This window comes from Aquila chrysaetos, chromosome 6 (assembly GCF_900496995.4).
Source record: "Aquila chrysaetos chrysaetos chromosome 6, bAquChr1.4, whole genome shotgun sequence".
Lineage (NCBI taxonomy): Eukaryota > Metazoa > Chordata > Aves > Accipitriformes > Accipitridae > Aquila > Aquila chrysaetos.
The window spans coordinates 32,926,680-32,942,694 of record NC_044009.1 but is presented as its reverse complement, the minus strand read 5'-3'; the positions used below and the strand labels follow the sequence as shown (position 1 = coordinate 32,942,694).

General features: G+C 38.1%; 1 protein-coding gene across 10 annotated transcripts in view; it reads left to right on the top strand.

The window, feature by feature from the left end:
* CSRNP3 (cysteine and serine rich nuclear protein 3) overlaps nt 1-16,015 on the top strand; it is a 110,503-nt gene that overhangs the window by 76,512 nt on the left and 17,976 nt on the right. For all 10 annotated transcript variants that reach the window (XR_005932656.1, XM_030019363.1, XM_030019361.2 and 7 more), the window contains one exon: nt 14,536-14,795. Coding sequence is in view for 9 of the 10 variants with exons in the window: in XM_030019363.1 (XP_029875223.1) it covers nt 14,536-14,795 (260 nt within the window). In the remaining variant the exon portion in view is untranslated. The remainder of the gene's footprint in view (nt 1-14,535; nt 14,796-16,015) is intronic.

The following is a 16,015-nucleotide window of genomic DNA, read 5'->3' as shown; positions in this document are numbered from 1 at the left end:
GTGGTATGAATGTTCTTATAACCGATTCATCTACCAAATGCTGCTGTGCAGTTTGAGCTAGGGTTTGGATGTGAGGGTCCGAATCTTCGTTGCTCTAGTATGGAACACTCCTGTGCGAAGGGTTACACAGGCACAACTTTTCAAATGTGTTTACATGTAACTATCTTGTTGGTATTTTATGTTTAAGATGCAGTACTAGTAGAGGACCTATTTTATTGAAATGCCACAAAGGAGTAAGTGACCCAGTAAATCTCTGGTAGTATTAAGAAATAGCTTGGTGACAATATTATCTGCATGCTGATCTTTTAACTTTCGCATCTGTTTAAGGACTTAGATGATTATTCATCATAGACTGAAAGCAGTCCTTTTACATCAGTCATTGCCACCCACATAGAAGACAGCAATTTTATTGTGAATACACAGATAATACAAAGAAGGCTCGTAATTCAGGGGAGAAACTTGGAAGCTGTAATACATGCATGTAACAACAAGTTTTGGTTGTAGATGACACAATAAATAATTTAGTTTTGAATAAAATCTGTAAGGGAAACTACAGCATTTCAGTGTTAGGATTAATGATCCATATAACTGAGATATTTGTGGCCAGAGTAATAAATGTTTATCTGTGCACACACTCGCACACACACACATACATAGAAATTGTACATACTACATTTTTTTTTAAAATACATCTATATATCAGTTGGCGATCTGGAAATAGAGTAAATTGTTTGCATGTGAATTGATACTACTTTTTAATAAGTATTGTCTTTAATATAAATGCAGCGACCTAAATTCCAAGAAATCAATTCAGAATAATCCCAGTATTATATAGGGCTGGTTTGGGAAGAAAAGAATTGAACAGGTGGCCTTGGTGCAACATTTGAATAGGCAAATCTCAAGGTCCTCAAGGAAAAGACTTTTGGTGACTAGTTTCTATGCCACTGGAACATGGCATCTTTCAGTGTCTCACATTCTGCTTTGCTCTTACTGTAATGCAGCGTACTTTCAGGAGCTTGATAAAGGTGATAATTTTTTATTGGTAAGAAAATAGAGGATGTTGATGCTCAGATGAAGCATAGAATGGAAAGGTGGTTTTATCCCTACCTAATTACTTGCATCTTGCATCCAGACTCTCTTCCAGTGTGCATCATTATTTTGTAACTTTACCAAGGATGCTCCATCCTACATCTGATGGGGAAGTCAGATTTTGTTAATTTACTGTTAAAATGCTGCAAGTGAGATTTTGCACCTTCTTCTTCTTTCTTAATACTAAAGCATATCAGTTCTATGTTTACACAATCAACATCTACCAGTTGAGCAGTGTTAGAAAAATCACTTAGCTAGCCTTAGGCGTATCTGCTATATATAAGAGCAACTCTGCACTAAAAAGCTGAGTCTTAGTGATGATGTATGATAGTAAAAGTTAATATGTGTTTGCAATAAAAATTAGTCATGTTTATATTTAAAATAAAAGGAGTAAAGATAGTTGACAAATGCTGAAAGATGTTTTTAACTTGATAAATGACTACCTCTAGAAAAAAGTTTTTTTGTTGAGATTGGATTTTTATTTTGTTTTATTCCTCTCACATTTTCTTGAGTCTTCATGTGCTTTGATTCTGGAAAGAATGTTTTAGTTGGACAACTGGTGAAATTCTTATATGCACAGGATTTGTTTTCCTTTTAGTTTGTGTTGGTTGACATCAGTTGTATGTGTGATGCTGGATGCTCTTCAGGGCAGGAGCACTTTTCTTTGTATGTACTTTAAAAAAAAAAGTTCTAGATTTATTTTTTTTAAACAGCATTATTTGAAAAGTCATATTTTGAGTTCTAGCAAGTGATAAAAAATGAACTGATTCTACTGAAGTACTTGGCCCTGTCTTGTCAAAGCAGAATATGTGGAAATTGCCCATGTTCCTGTCTCATGAGTACAGATGTCTTACACAGCTAAGTGATGCTCACTTGAAAACTACATGCAGATGCGTTGTACAATAATGAAACTGTTAACAGTGTACGTTGAAATGTGTTTTGTTCACTTTTTAAACACATTCATCTCGCAGAATAAAAGATAAGAGCTTTCCTATGTTGAATATTTGAATCCATACTTTTAAGGACATGTGGAAAGGAAGAGTTCTGTGGGACTTTTTCAGTAAACAGACTGAAAAGAGCCTGTGCAGAAGAAAGGCTGGCCAGATTCCTTGCCTCTGTTACGTGCCTGAGTACCTCCTTGGTGGAGGTTATCTTTCTAAGCCATTTCATGACACTTTGTGCCATTTTCTTTTCTCTTTTGTGAGACACTTTCAGACCCAGTGTACAGTCTTCCTTCCGGTCTGTTTTCATGTAAATAAATCTGAAGTTCAGTATAAACTCTCTTTTACTGACTGGAAATATGAGGGTTGTGGGTGACCTGTAGTCAACACCAAGATCTGTATGTTAGTTCTTTAACTGAGCTTTTAAAAAAAGCCTCATGTGGCCCTCTAAGTCTTATTTTTTCTTTCTAATTGACCTGACAGAGATTATTTTTTAATCTCTTGTAGCTACAACTCTTTCAGTGCTTCAGCAAGCAGGCAGTTTGCATATAAATCTATCTAGAATAGCTGATGCATCTCAGTATTTACACAACCCTTGAAACAACTTGTATTGGGTCAGATAAACAAGAACCTTTCAGCTATCCTGCTCCATTACCCTTGAGGTCAGTTTAACCTGCCAGCTAAATGAGGCACACAGCTGCTGTGGATCATTCAGGTGGGGCAAAACCACCAGAAGATAGCTTTGATCTCAACAATTAACCCTGTAGTGTGATGGCAGAAAATACATGACTGAGATGTCCCTAAGTGCTATCCATTGTGACTACTACACAGGGAGAAGTACAGAGTTTCTTTAACAATATAGCCATTTAAACAAATCAAGACAGCAACAACAACAACAACAAAATCCCTAGCCTAAGTTACAGACATCTTTTCCTGAGTCAGGAAATGAAATTACAGTCCATAAAGCATAGACAACTGTTACCAGGTTCATAACAAAAAAATAAATAAATGTAGTATTTTCTTGGTCAGGTATATGTGTATATATATCTGCACATTTTTAAATCTCTTATCAAATGGTGATGGAGTGCCTTCATTACCACTGGCAGATAGAATCCCTACCGTCTTTTTTACTCTCTTTTTTCAGTCTATTGAGGTCATTCCAGTTTGATTCAGCAGGCCATTAGTCACACCACAGATTTACCTTAATGGATGCCAAAGCATATTACTAACCAGTCCACGTACCTGTCCCATTTCACGGCCCTTCCTCCATATCAGAAAGAGGGATGTTCATCTTCAAGTAGCAGTCCAAGCATGCATTGACATTATTAGTCAGGACTAAGAGCATTTGTTCCCCTTTTTCCTTAGAGGCACATGGAATACAGGGCAGGAGCACACCCAATGCCATTTCAGCTCCTTTAAATTGCCCTGTTGAGCTAGGGCACCGCACTGCTGTGTTTCATCAGCTCCACAGCAAATTGTCTTTGGAATTGCCATTCAGGATGTCAGTAAAATGCCCTGACAGTTCCTGCAATTGTGGGTGCTGAGGGATGCTGGGTTCCACACTCCAGCTCAGGTGTGGGGGATTCTTCCTGCCTTGTGGAGCTACCTGCCCCTAAATGCTTGATCTATTTTTCTGATGAAGAAAAATATCCCAATTTAAGTTGCAGAATTGCATGCAATTGAAAGACCTGGGAAGACCTCATCAAGTCCTGTCTTTTGCAGATTGGTGCTGATAAAAAATCCCCATACCACATTAATCACAGATGCATCTCTTAAGAAACACACTTAGAGGAGCTGCTGCTTTCCTCTGCCATTTCAGCTTCAGTGTAGTGTAGCTGAAACTTTCATAGTAATGCCTTTATTGCAGAGGCTTCTCTTCTTCACTTGCAGAGGCAGGTGAAATATCCAGCACCAGCTCATCTGATAAGGTCAACTTCACCAAAAGGAGGTGGAAGCATCGCAGAGTCTAGCTGATAGCCTCCATCAGTTATCTGTATCTTGCCATTAACATTATCACTGTCATTAGCAAGGTTATCCTACAGCCAGCTGTAATCATAGGTCCTGTCATTCTGCTAATTAGGGTACTATCTTTAAGAGTATTGGATGCCTTAGGTTCATTACAAATGTGGCTGGTCAGTAAGGGTTCTGAGAAAACCCTTTGGTCTCTAAATGCTTTTGCCGTCTTTTCATCTTACCGTTAAAGATAATGACGAATTTGAAAATAAAAATACATTGCCATTGCACTTCTTTCAGTATGCCCTTAAAGTACTTTTTGAGTATTCTAGAGGTGCTAACATATTGCGATTGCCTCATCTATGTGGCCATGCAGGACTTGGAAGAAGGTATCAAATCTTTAGGAAGGTCTGGCTTCTCTTAAATTATCTTTATGTGAAGCATAAAGTTTTATTTGGTGTAAGGTCAATAGCGCAAGGCATTACCTGAGCTTTGAGCTTAAGCTTCATTTTTAATTGCTGGTTAATGATAAAATTTAAATGAGTTAGAAGTGGTGATGCTGGCTTATTATGGGAAAACACTTAGAAGGTGTAGCTAAATGAAGGCGTTCTTTTTTCAGGGTATCTTGCAATTATTTATATTGCCTGCAACCAGGCTTGCTTGGAATTTCCTTGTTAATGAGGAATACATTCTTACCCTTATTTGTTGACTCACGTTACGAAATGCAAACAGACTGAGAGATTCTTGGTTTTGATTTTAAAGTAAGTCGGCTCACCTGGGCAGTAAAAAACAAGAAATGCAAAGAAATTCAGTGAAATGTAGTGCAATGTCTTTGCTCAAATACTCATACGGAATCACAGAGCAGGGTTTGCCGTGACAGGATCTTGCTTGCTGTCTTTCATCTGGAATAGTGACTATTGTAGAGGGAGTTTTTAAAAAAATGTAAAGAAGGGTTAGGAGGCAGGCTCCCTCTGGTTTTTAGAAGGATTTGTGCAACTAATTCTATATTTTTGAAAAGTTCTCTCCTATAAATTAATGCATTTCATATACTATACAAACAGAGGCACAGGTTTTTCCTTACAGGATGGTTTTGTTGGCTTAGATAACATGTAAACAAATTTTTTTTGTTGAAGATGTTCATGACAGATACGCAAAATATTTTTGCAAATGCAGAGTCACGGACAGCTGAATGAGTAGTTGTATTTGTATCAAATGGCTGTTCACAGAAGTCACCCATAAGATGGGACAAAGGATTGCCTGTAGTGTCTTAGGAGAGTTCAGCAAATACAATTGTTATGCATGGGTGTTCCTGCAAGGATCCGTGGTAGCGTTTTTCCTCATCGCACTGGTCAGCTGGGGCCAAGGTCAGAAATAATCATCTACAAAACAGCAGCTGGCATTCAGAGTAAATGGTGAGGCAGAGAGCAGTTAGCTGTCTCCACTTCTTCCCGCAGGCTGATGATATTTGCAGAATGGAGAAACTGGACTAGTATGATGAATGTCATGGAAAAGCATTCTGGAGATGGAGGGTGCTGAGGAAGTAAACTTAAAACTTTCACTGAAATTTTAGCAGTAAAAATCCAGCTTTTAGCATGCATCCCAAGAATTTAACATTTCTGTGAGATTTCAGACAAAACTCTGACAGTGAGGTAAAATGCTTAGCTAAAGTACAAATGAAAAACCTCTCCTATTCATGTCAAATTTGTCTGTGAGCTAGTATTTTTCAAAAACCTTTTCATGTGACATAAATAAATCTAGCATTAGGCAAGCATTCCCATCGAGCCCTTCCTGTGAGGTGAATTTAGCTTTGGCTTTACCCAAGAGGAAGGCACCAGAAGGATGAAGCAGTGAAATGCTACCAAGGTAGGTGTTGCTGTTCCACAGCTTTGTGCCTGTCCTGTCCAATTTGCACTACTCAATTTACGCCTTTCTGAGTATGCAGTTCCCTTCAAGACTTGCAGGTTCAAATTAATTTTAGAAAATACCCCCCTGCCCTGAAGCTCATGTTTCTTTAGGAGGGTATATTGTATGTCACAGCATTTCCTCTTGGTGTGGATTTCCAGCATGTAGGAAAAGTGTTTCATCATTAAGGGTTTAAAGTTTGTGAATTTAGTGTATGGAGACTCCTAGAAAAATATCTTTTGGGAGGCAGTGGGGTAGAAAGTGAGGCAGGAGGCAGAGGTAGAAGCAGTTTCTGGAATATAATCTTTTCCCAAGTTCCTGTTTTCTATGAAGATTACAAAGAGAGCAGGCTTTTATAAGGAGTGTTCTGACCTGGATTACCGTGATGGATTAGGCTTTGCTGTTCTGTGGTGTTAGACTTGATGAAACACTGCGTGGGAAAGTCACGGAGCAGGTGGAGAATGGTGTTAATCCTTCCTGCCATAGTGGTTTATGTGGCACTAAGAGTACGTAAAAAGCAGACAAATGGGTAGTAGAGTATAAGAAAAGCAGCATTTCCTCTGGTCTAAGATAGAGCTTTAATCCAAGAGGCTGCTTCATACATGTTTTTTCCAGCCTTTTGAAATTTTCATGTGCCTAGGATATTTCTGCGCTGGTGACAATGAATTGCTTTTCCCTCATTGATGCAAGAGTGCTAGTAATCTGCCGGGTAGCCATATGGTTCACATTTATTTTAATGTGTCTTTGACATCAGGAGAATAGCTGAGACAGCAGAAGAAAGTGCTTATGTCTTGGAGTTCAGCCAGAACTGAGATCATTTATGTTTCGTAATCAAAGAACTAGCACTTTTCTCAGTAAAAAATGTTTGAAAAACATGATGGGCTTAAAATGTCATTCCTGTCAGGATTTTGTAAAATTAGGAAGCAGGCTTTGCATTTCATAGACGAATATAGCAGCAGCAGGATCTCTTCCCAGGTGGGGGGGGTTGGATTCTGATTTGGCTGCTAAATGCGCAGAAGGAAATGCTCTGTCGTTCACAGGTTTCACACTGCTGTAGCTCCACTGCCCAGAGAGGAGAATGAGGATGTTCAAAGGCGATCAAAAAGTGCAGCTATATAGTCCATTATATGTATGCGAGAGTAATTCAGGAAAACTTTGTTTCTGTCTGCCAGCGCATCATTACTATTGCTTACCTACTTCATCAGTTAGAATTTATTTATATACAAATGAGACTTGGATGATTCTCATAAGGGGACACTGAACTGCTAGTGTAAATGTTGATTTTTCCCCTTTGGAAAATTACTTTTCTTGGGACTTGGGAGTTGGACGGGCCTATGATGACATCTGTTACCAAGACATAAGAAATATGTTATGAATAACTACGATAAAACCTGAATTTTTCAAATGCGGAAAGAGTTGCAGGGTTTGTATCTTTCATTTTTCACAAATTCACAAATAGATAAATACGGTTATTCTCAGGGGAGAGAGCAGAAAACACAGCTTGAGGTGGAGAAGTAAGGGGCACCAGAAGTAGCTTCTGAACTTTATACCAGCTGTGGGAGGAGGCAGTGGCTGGGGATGTTGGGTGCAGGTGGCACCGGCCATTGTCTTCCCCCTGCGCACCTCTGGGCTGGGGTCTTCCTAGCTTGGTTGGTTCCTGTGGGCGGGAAGGGCTAGCAGATAAACAGCTCACCCCACGTGCAGAGGTCCGTAGGAATCTTCTCTGCTTCTAGCTTTCCACTCCTGTGCTTTGAAAATACGCTGGTGTGGGGTAGGGAGAGGAAAGAAGGGCGCACAAATTCAGAAGTTAGAGAGCTGCCGATACATAGCTTTGAATAAGCTGTGGAAAGTGAGCTAGTAATAAAATTCTTAGTCTCCCAATAATACATAAAATGAAGAACAAACTTCATTTGCAGTACAGAAGCTAAGTGCGAAAAAAATCTTATGATCCTGTTGGTAGGAATAAGGTGATGGCAACCGTTATTTGAGACTAACTTAGCAGCAGGACTTGGTGCTTTTCTTCCATATAACTACAACGCTAAGGAGAGAGTCTCTAACCATAGTGTTCTAGTTGCATTAAAATATATTACAAAAATATTGACACTGATTTGTTACAAATCTGTATTGCTACATCTTTCTTCACCCTTGTCTAGTTGCACATTCCTCTAGACATATATTTAAACTTTTCTGCCATAGAAAATGCTTTATTCCCTTTTATTAACTGTTGATGAACAAAGGCCTTTCTTTGTTTTCCAACCTCATGTGACTTGAATGGCTCTCATTTTTCTTACCTTCTTCTTTGAGGAGTCTTTCTCCAAACCCAGAAAGTATTTCCTCACTTGCTATGTTTGTTTGGCGACAGAATTCCAGCACAGATCAATGCTTTGTACAACATAATTTAGCCAGGATAAATCTGATAGGGAGGTTTTATTGTCAAGCCACTATTTGTAATATTTGCCCTTCTCCCATTAATTGTCATTGTGACAGAGATCTGTGCGATGCAGCAGCCTAAGCAAGAAAGGACAGCAGCCATGGAAGCTATTTTACAGAACAGTTTTATTTTTTAAGGCTACTGTTACTTCCATGATAGCTGTATTTTATTTTTTTTTACATGGATACTTTCTTCAGTTCTGACTTTAAAGTTTTATTTTTAGAGTCATCTTTGAAAAATGAATTAGTGGGGCCTCCTGTTTCATGCAGACATATGGGACACACCGTGTCCGGAAAAATCCATTTAATGCACTTGATCGAGTACCTATAAGCTTAGAAAGAAATCTGAGGAACACTTGTCTGTCTTGTAAACATCTTGTATGCCATTACTGTTAGCCACTGGGCGATAAAAATTGTACTTTTTGTTTTGATAGGTAAAATGTTACCAATTTAAATTGCAACCATTTTAATAAAAATGATGGTAATAAAAGTTATGACTTAGTGTCCCAGTGTAGGAGATGGTCCTCAACTATGTGTATAATTTACTACCTATGGGAACACCTAGAATGATGTTCGTGTGTTTATTCTATTTTTAATCTTTTGACAGTTGGTCTTCCCATGTCTTGTAAACCACAGGTTGGGTAAGACAGCCTTAGAGTCAAACTTTAATCTGTGTAATTTGGAGGGGTCCTGGTGTGGGGAGCTGGTCGTGTAGAAAAAGGTTGTCTTGAATTAGACAAAGTTTGTTTCATCTCAGTGTGCAGCCTTATGAATAAATTGCTGAAATCTCAATTTCTTGAATGACTGCCAAACAATCATCTCTATTCTGTACTAGTCAATGACTGAAAAGGGACCTTACTGAAATATTGAAAACTGAAGGGCTATAATAAAAAAAACTTGATATGTAGCGTTTAGGCATTGCGCTATTCTGCAGGTCTCTGGCTTGCCATGCGGACGTTAAATTTTGGAAACCGTAGAGATTCCTTGTGTGTTCAGTAGCCAGAGAAGTGCATAAGGCAGGAATTGTGTGTAAAGAGAAATGGCAGAAATATCATATGTGGTCATGAAATAAATTATAACTGCTGTGGATAAAGAGAATTTGGTGTGAAGGAGAGAAGTCAATAACTGAGGAAAAGATGAATAAATGCATCCTACTGTGCATGTGTGTGGGCACATCATGAACAAAAATAGCAAAAGGGTAAACACAAAGAGCAGGTTGTGTTTCCAGGATGGGTTAACCGTGCTTGGGTTAAACAATTTTTTGCTATTCAAAGTTTTCCTTTAATTCTTTTGGCCTCACCTTTAGGAATTTTGTTTACAGACAATTGCCGGTTTTGCCATAAACGGTCTGTGGCACAGATGACCTGTGCTGTGGCTGTTAGCTCGGGTTGAGAGCTGCACGGATGGGACTGTGCTGCATCCAGATACAGCCCTGAATCTGCAGCAGCTGCTTTTGCATGGCAAGGAGCTGCTAAGGCTACAGGACCTGACTTGAGTCCCTAAGGAGGCAGGCCAGTTGCCAGCAGGTTATTAACTTGAGCTCTGTTCTGCTAAACCCAGAAGCCAAGCCACTCAAACGTCAAATGCCAAACCCCAAAATTTTGGCAGTTGATATTATTTCAGATGAGGAATTCTGACAGTCCTGTTTGAAGACATCTATGTCTGAAGACCTTGTTCAGATATAGTGACCTTTTCTGAGAGAGAGTTCTGTAGCGGTAATTATGTGCTTAACAGTATCATCCTTCCCTCTGATAATTGATACATTTTGTGCATTACAGTACTTATGCATCTGTCAAAAATACTTAATTCCATATAGTCTTGAAACATGGAAATAAATATTATATTAATTGTTTAAATATATGAGAATGGAGTATTTTTTTCCTTCCATGGAATATATCAGACTTGTAGTATATAAATGTGTTAAAGATCACGTGTGATCCACAGGGCAGTTTTAGGTGATGATGAATATTCCTATTCCCTCTGGCATCCTCGCTTGCCATGAACTGCTAGACCCAAGATGGTGGTGTTCATTTTCAAAAACCACCTTCTAGTTCCTGTTGACAGTGTGTGTCCAGCAGCTGCTAAAAAACCACATCTCTGCCTAGCAGACTGCCTGGAGTCAGTATCACCCTTTTTGCGCAGAACAGATGATAGTGGCATCCACTGGTATCACTTGTTACACAGGCAGATGGCATGTAAATACTTTTTTGAGACTGGCCAAGCAAGGAAGCCGTTACTAGATCTCTTCTGGAAGAGTGTGGTATTTACACTCTCTGTGGATAAATTTTTAGGGTACGAGCTTTTGCTTCCCTGCAAAACCTTTGAAACTGACTCCAGAGAGGCATGCAAGCCTTGCACAATCTGTGTTCCTCACTCTGAAAGGAGCTTACTAATTGATTAATGGCAGTAAATTTTGTCTGGGCATATGTTCATACTTTGTGATATATCAATAAATTTGTATGTTGTATGTTCTTCTGCTCTGTCTTGAGTTAAGCAGTGTCCTTAGCAGCAATTACAACTGATTAGAACGTACTATTTAAGGCACAGTGCATGCAAAATAACATATGCCTCTGACTTTTGATAAGATGATCTGAGAATCTGAGTTCTGCTTGGCTTGAAGCAAAAGGACTGAATGAGTTGTAGAGCACTTTGTCCCTGATGTTGGAAAATGTTCAACATTTCCATTCAATATCTAATAATAATTTTTTCTGAGGTCACATTAAGGCAGCCCTGTGCTCAGAGATTTTAGAAAGTATAGTAGAGCAAGAACATAGTGCCTTTGCGGTGCTGACTGTGCTTCCTTTCGTGTCCTTGGTTACTGAGGTGGTTGCAATTCTCCAGTTCCCTCACTGACATTTCTCATCTATCCTTTTGGGTAATCAAATAAAATCCTGTAATCTTTTGCAGTTCCTGCCTGATCTGTTCTTGTAAGCAACGTTCTCATAAATATGAATATATTCTGGCTACTTCCTAGCAGTAACATAGAAGAGATGACTATAGAGTTATTCACGGAGCCTTAGCTCTTCCCTTTAATGAGCTCTTGGGTGAGACAGAAGCAAACCCAAAAGGCAGGATGTGTTTCAGAAAAAAGTAATCCTGTGTACTCTGAGGGTTCTGAATGTTTACATGCTTGTTTACTTATATAGATTATCATATAATTTGTCTGACTCAGAACTATAACGTTAATAAATAAAACCATGAACTTTAATGACATTTACAACAAATGCATGTCAGCTCTCACGCTGTCTTCAATACAGTTGTCTAGTGCTGGGTTTATAGTGCTGGTGGTGGTGCAGTTACAGTATCCCAGCATTTTCTTGAAGTTCAGCTTAATTCTATTTTAATACAGTTTTTGTCAGTGATATATTAAAAAACCCAAACAAACAACTTTGATGGTTTGGCATTGACAATTTAATTACTAGAAGTGTTAAGAACTATAAAAAAGTTGAAGAAATGCATTAATGGGTTCTTTAAGACAGCTCATGACAACACAGTCTTACGTCATTAATGTTAGTGGGTAGTGTGTGAATAAAACTTTAGGTTGATTATGTATAGAAAGTAGTATGAAAGTAGTATGTCTTCTGTGAAGAGACTGACAGTCTTAAAAAAATGGAAGCACTTTTATTGCAGCATTTGGTATTCCTGCCAGTAAGCAGCCATGTCAGGAGTTCCATGGCTAAGGTCTGCACCAAATTACTATAAATGTAGACCTTATGTGGTAGATGCTGAAGTTTACAGGTGAGGATTCAAAGGCATTTGCTAGCTTGTGTGATTTACAGGCACAATTATCTTCTATTTCCTCATGATGCTTTTTTTTTTATAAGATTAACCTTCTATTTTTCCTTTCCTTTAATATTTTACTATAGCTTTATCTCTCATTCCATTTGTGGCTGGTTCTTTTACTTGGTAAAAAAGCTGCTTGCCCTTCAGTAGCTGTCAATATTTCTTCCGAAATAGAGCCAAGATCCAGCTGAGATCCAAATAACATCAATACTGTTATATCAGAAATTGGATACATCCCAGAATGCTTTAGATACCTCCTTCAGCAGAAGTGGGATTGTTTTAATATGAACTTTCCTGTGTGTAAGAGCAGTGAAGGTTCTGACTGAGTATTTGCTTTCAAGCTAAATTGAATGAGAATGTCACAATATCAAAATTAGCCTGTCTTCCAAACTCTCAAAATTTGGTTTTATTATAGTTTTGTTTTGAAACTGTGGCATATATGAAAAAAGATATGTACAAGAATAGTACATTAAAACAATATTTAATTAATTAATCATGCAAAATTGACACACCCCTATCAACTCTTCTAACAAAATAACCATCTTCCCCCACTAAAAACTTGCTATAAATATTTTTGACAGGCTTTGTTGATAGGAGATTTGCTTAAACTTGGATGTAAGTTTAAACATGCCTAATGTAACAGAATTTGTCTTTTGAATCCTCTATGTACATCGTACACCTTTTTTGGAACACCTTTCACTGAGAGCATGTAAGTGAATATAGGGCCTGAGTTTATTTACCTGTTTTGTATTTATAATCTAACATACCTGCAGCATATCTGTAGAAGAGCATATTACTTGTATAATAAACCACGCTTTTAGCTGCTTATCAGTATTTAGGAAAAATAACAATTTTTCAGTGTTTTACTGAGCCCCAAATAGTTTTATGATTATGTCAGTAGGGCATACTGTCTGTAATTTGGTTACAGGACTATATTTTCTAATATACTTGGTTTTCATATAGTTAGGTAGATTATGCTATTTTTTGGACTGAATCACTTCATGTAAAAGTTTGGGGTTTTTACATTTGTGGTGATTAACATTTCACTACATAATAGTATTAGAGAATGAACTATGTTTTAACTGTGACAGTAAACTGGACCTGTTACGAAACCAAGGCTGAAGGCCAAGTGCTTCCAACCTCTAGAGGTGGTGCAATTTTAGATTAGCAGTGAACATCATGTTGCTGTTATTGCTTTTATAGAATGGTTCCAAGTCTTTCAAGGGTGGTCAGGCACCTTTTAAATCATTTTACTGCCTGAATTCTGGCAGTTAGGTCTCTCATTCACACCTGCCCAGTTGTTGCCTGTAAACTGCAAAGCAGTGACTTACTATCTACCTTCTCAACATCATTTTGCCATTTTGCAATAAATCAAATAAATCAGGCTGCTCATCTTAAAACCTAAAGGAGTGTCTCTTATCTTTCTCTAACGTTTGTGTCTCTTTCGTTTTTTCTCTAAAGGCTCACCACTGTTACTGGTGAGAAACAATAGATCAGTATCTTTGGAAGGCATTACTAAATGTCTGTAGAAAAAAGAACCATATTTAACAGTTAAAATTTGGCATTTGTTTTTAAACAAATCCATTTCATATGATACTGCATATGTTTATAAGAAAAACTGACCACGAGATCAGAAAAGAATTAGAAAAACTAGACTTATTTTTTTGTCAAAATTTGACACATTAGACTATATACACACACATGTGTATTCAGTGGAAGGCAGCAGAAAGAAGGATGAAGGTAAACAAAAAGGAAGTGGATCTGATTGTTAATCAGCATTATTCCTATATTATTCTGTGGTGATGATGATGGTATGAATTTCTGAGACAGTCTGAAACACTAAACACATTGCCTTTATAGTTTTTCTAACACTAATTTCTCACATTTTAGATTATAAGAGATAGGAATCTCTTCTGCCAATGTGATCCAGTGCTTTAAATCTGTAGTTACAGATCTCTACAGCTAAGCCTTGCTGACAGAATAGTAACAGCTTGTATAGACCTGTGAGGGACTGGGTCCACTGTTCTCCTCACTGCTGTCACATGCAACGTTGTTTTGTTTGCAGGGGTTTGAAGAGGAGCAAGTCGCTGTCTTTGAGGTGACACTGTGAAAGAAGTTCCTTTTGCTGGAATTTCTTGGCTTCCTTGGTAAAAGGACAAAACGTTTTTATACCTCTATGGGAAAACACAACTGTCCTGGCCAAGAATTTCTGTTCTAAAGCAGACGATAGTGCTCATGATTGTAGCAGTTTGTAATGGCTTTTAAGTTTGCATATATGGTAAATATTTCTAAGGTTATCTCCTCATTTAGACTACACACCTTGGAACTTCAGTGTGTACATTGTCAGGTATTGTTAAGGTAAATGGAACTACACAAGTGACGGATTTGCTGTATGACTCCAAGTTATCATTCATACTGTAATCTGCATCTGTTCTAGCTTCTTCAATCCTGAAGAGAGAAAAGCGGAAGAGAACAAAAAATGTGCATTTTAACTGTGTTACTGTGTATTACTTCACGAGAAGGCAAGGCTTCACCAGTGTTCCCAGCCAAGGGGGAAGCACACTGGGAATGTCTACTCGCCACAACAGTGTACGCCAATACACGCTTGGAGAGTTTGCAATGGAGCAGGAGAGGCTTCACCGAGAGATGTTAAGAGAACATCTGAGGGAGGAAAAACTCAATTCTCTAAAATTAAAGGTAAAAATTATTCAAGTCTTTGATCCCTGCCTTATTTAAGTAAATGACAAGTGTCAGGGCTATATGGGCCCAAAGTGTTTGTTAAACAAAAGCATTTCCTTTCCATCAACTCTCCATTTCAATTGAAACAATGGCACTTTCCTTTTTTTTTGTTTTACTGAAGACATACTGATATTACCAAGTGCTGTTGTAGCTCTTATTGATGCTTTGCAGGGAGACTGTTGTTTACTCCCTGTTTTCTACAGAGAGGAAAACAAAGGCAGAGAGTGGTGGAAGTTAGCCTTGAACAGGGTGTCCAGCAGAAGTCAGGAAGTGCCAGGAAGAGAACGAGTCTTCTGAGCCCTTGCACAGTGCCCTGTTAGACAAGGGAAGGGTAACATGCTAAGTACAGCAAGTAAAACAGCTTATTTACTTGGCCAACTTGAGCAAATTTGGTAAAAAGTAAGAAACCGTAATACTAAAAATGTTTTCTTTTTTCAGTGTACCAATTTGTATGTTTGTGCGTCTTTAATATTTCACCAAAGGATGTCTGAGTTAGAAGAAATGTGACAGACAAATTAACTGGCTATATCAGTTTAGCTAAGTCAGAACAAATCTTGGCTAGAGTTTTGAAGCTGTCGGTTTAAATACAGCATAGGAGAGGAAAGAAACTGTGTATTTTAGTAAAGGAGAATAGAGAAGGGGATTGTGTTCTTGGAAGTGTCCCTTCTGCCCCTTTAAAACTGATGGCAAAACTTCTGATTTTGTTATGTTTTTGTACTGGATGAAACACTTCCTGTGTAATGGCTTGTGTTATACGTATATCCAGGGCTCTTTTTCAGATTAATCCTGTAATTAAAAGTGAACAATATTTAGAATTGTAACTGAACTGCCGTGGTCCATAGCCCCTTCTTTTGTGAGATTATATCTGTTTCAGATACTACTACAGTTATCCAGAGCAAACTGGCACCCTCTAAGTTTAAGAAATGCGTTTCACCACTTTTCCCGTATAGTGAACTATGTTCATGAGTTCTATGTCTGAACTCCTGAAGAAGTGTGTAAGACCCTTACTATTACTTTTCTCAGTCTCCTAGTTGTTTTTTATTTGAATAGCTAAATAGATTCTTAAATAGTTCATAAAACTTGAACTGTCATAATGAAAACAAACATAAAACCACTCAGGACAGAGGCAAATTAAAGACAGTTATTTGGACAGGTTGGAAACCAAAGGCTAGAGTGTT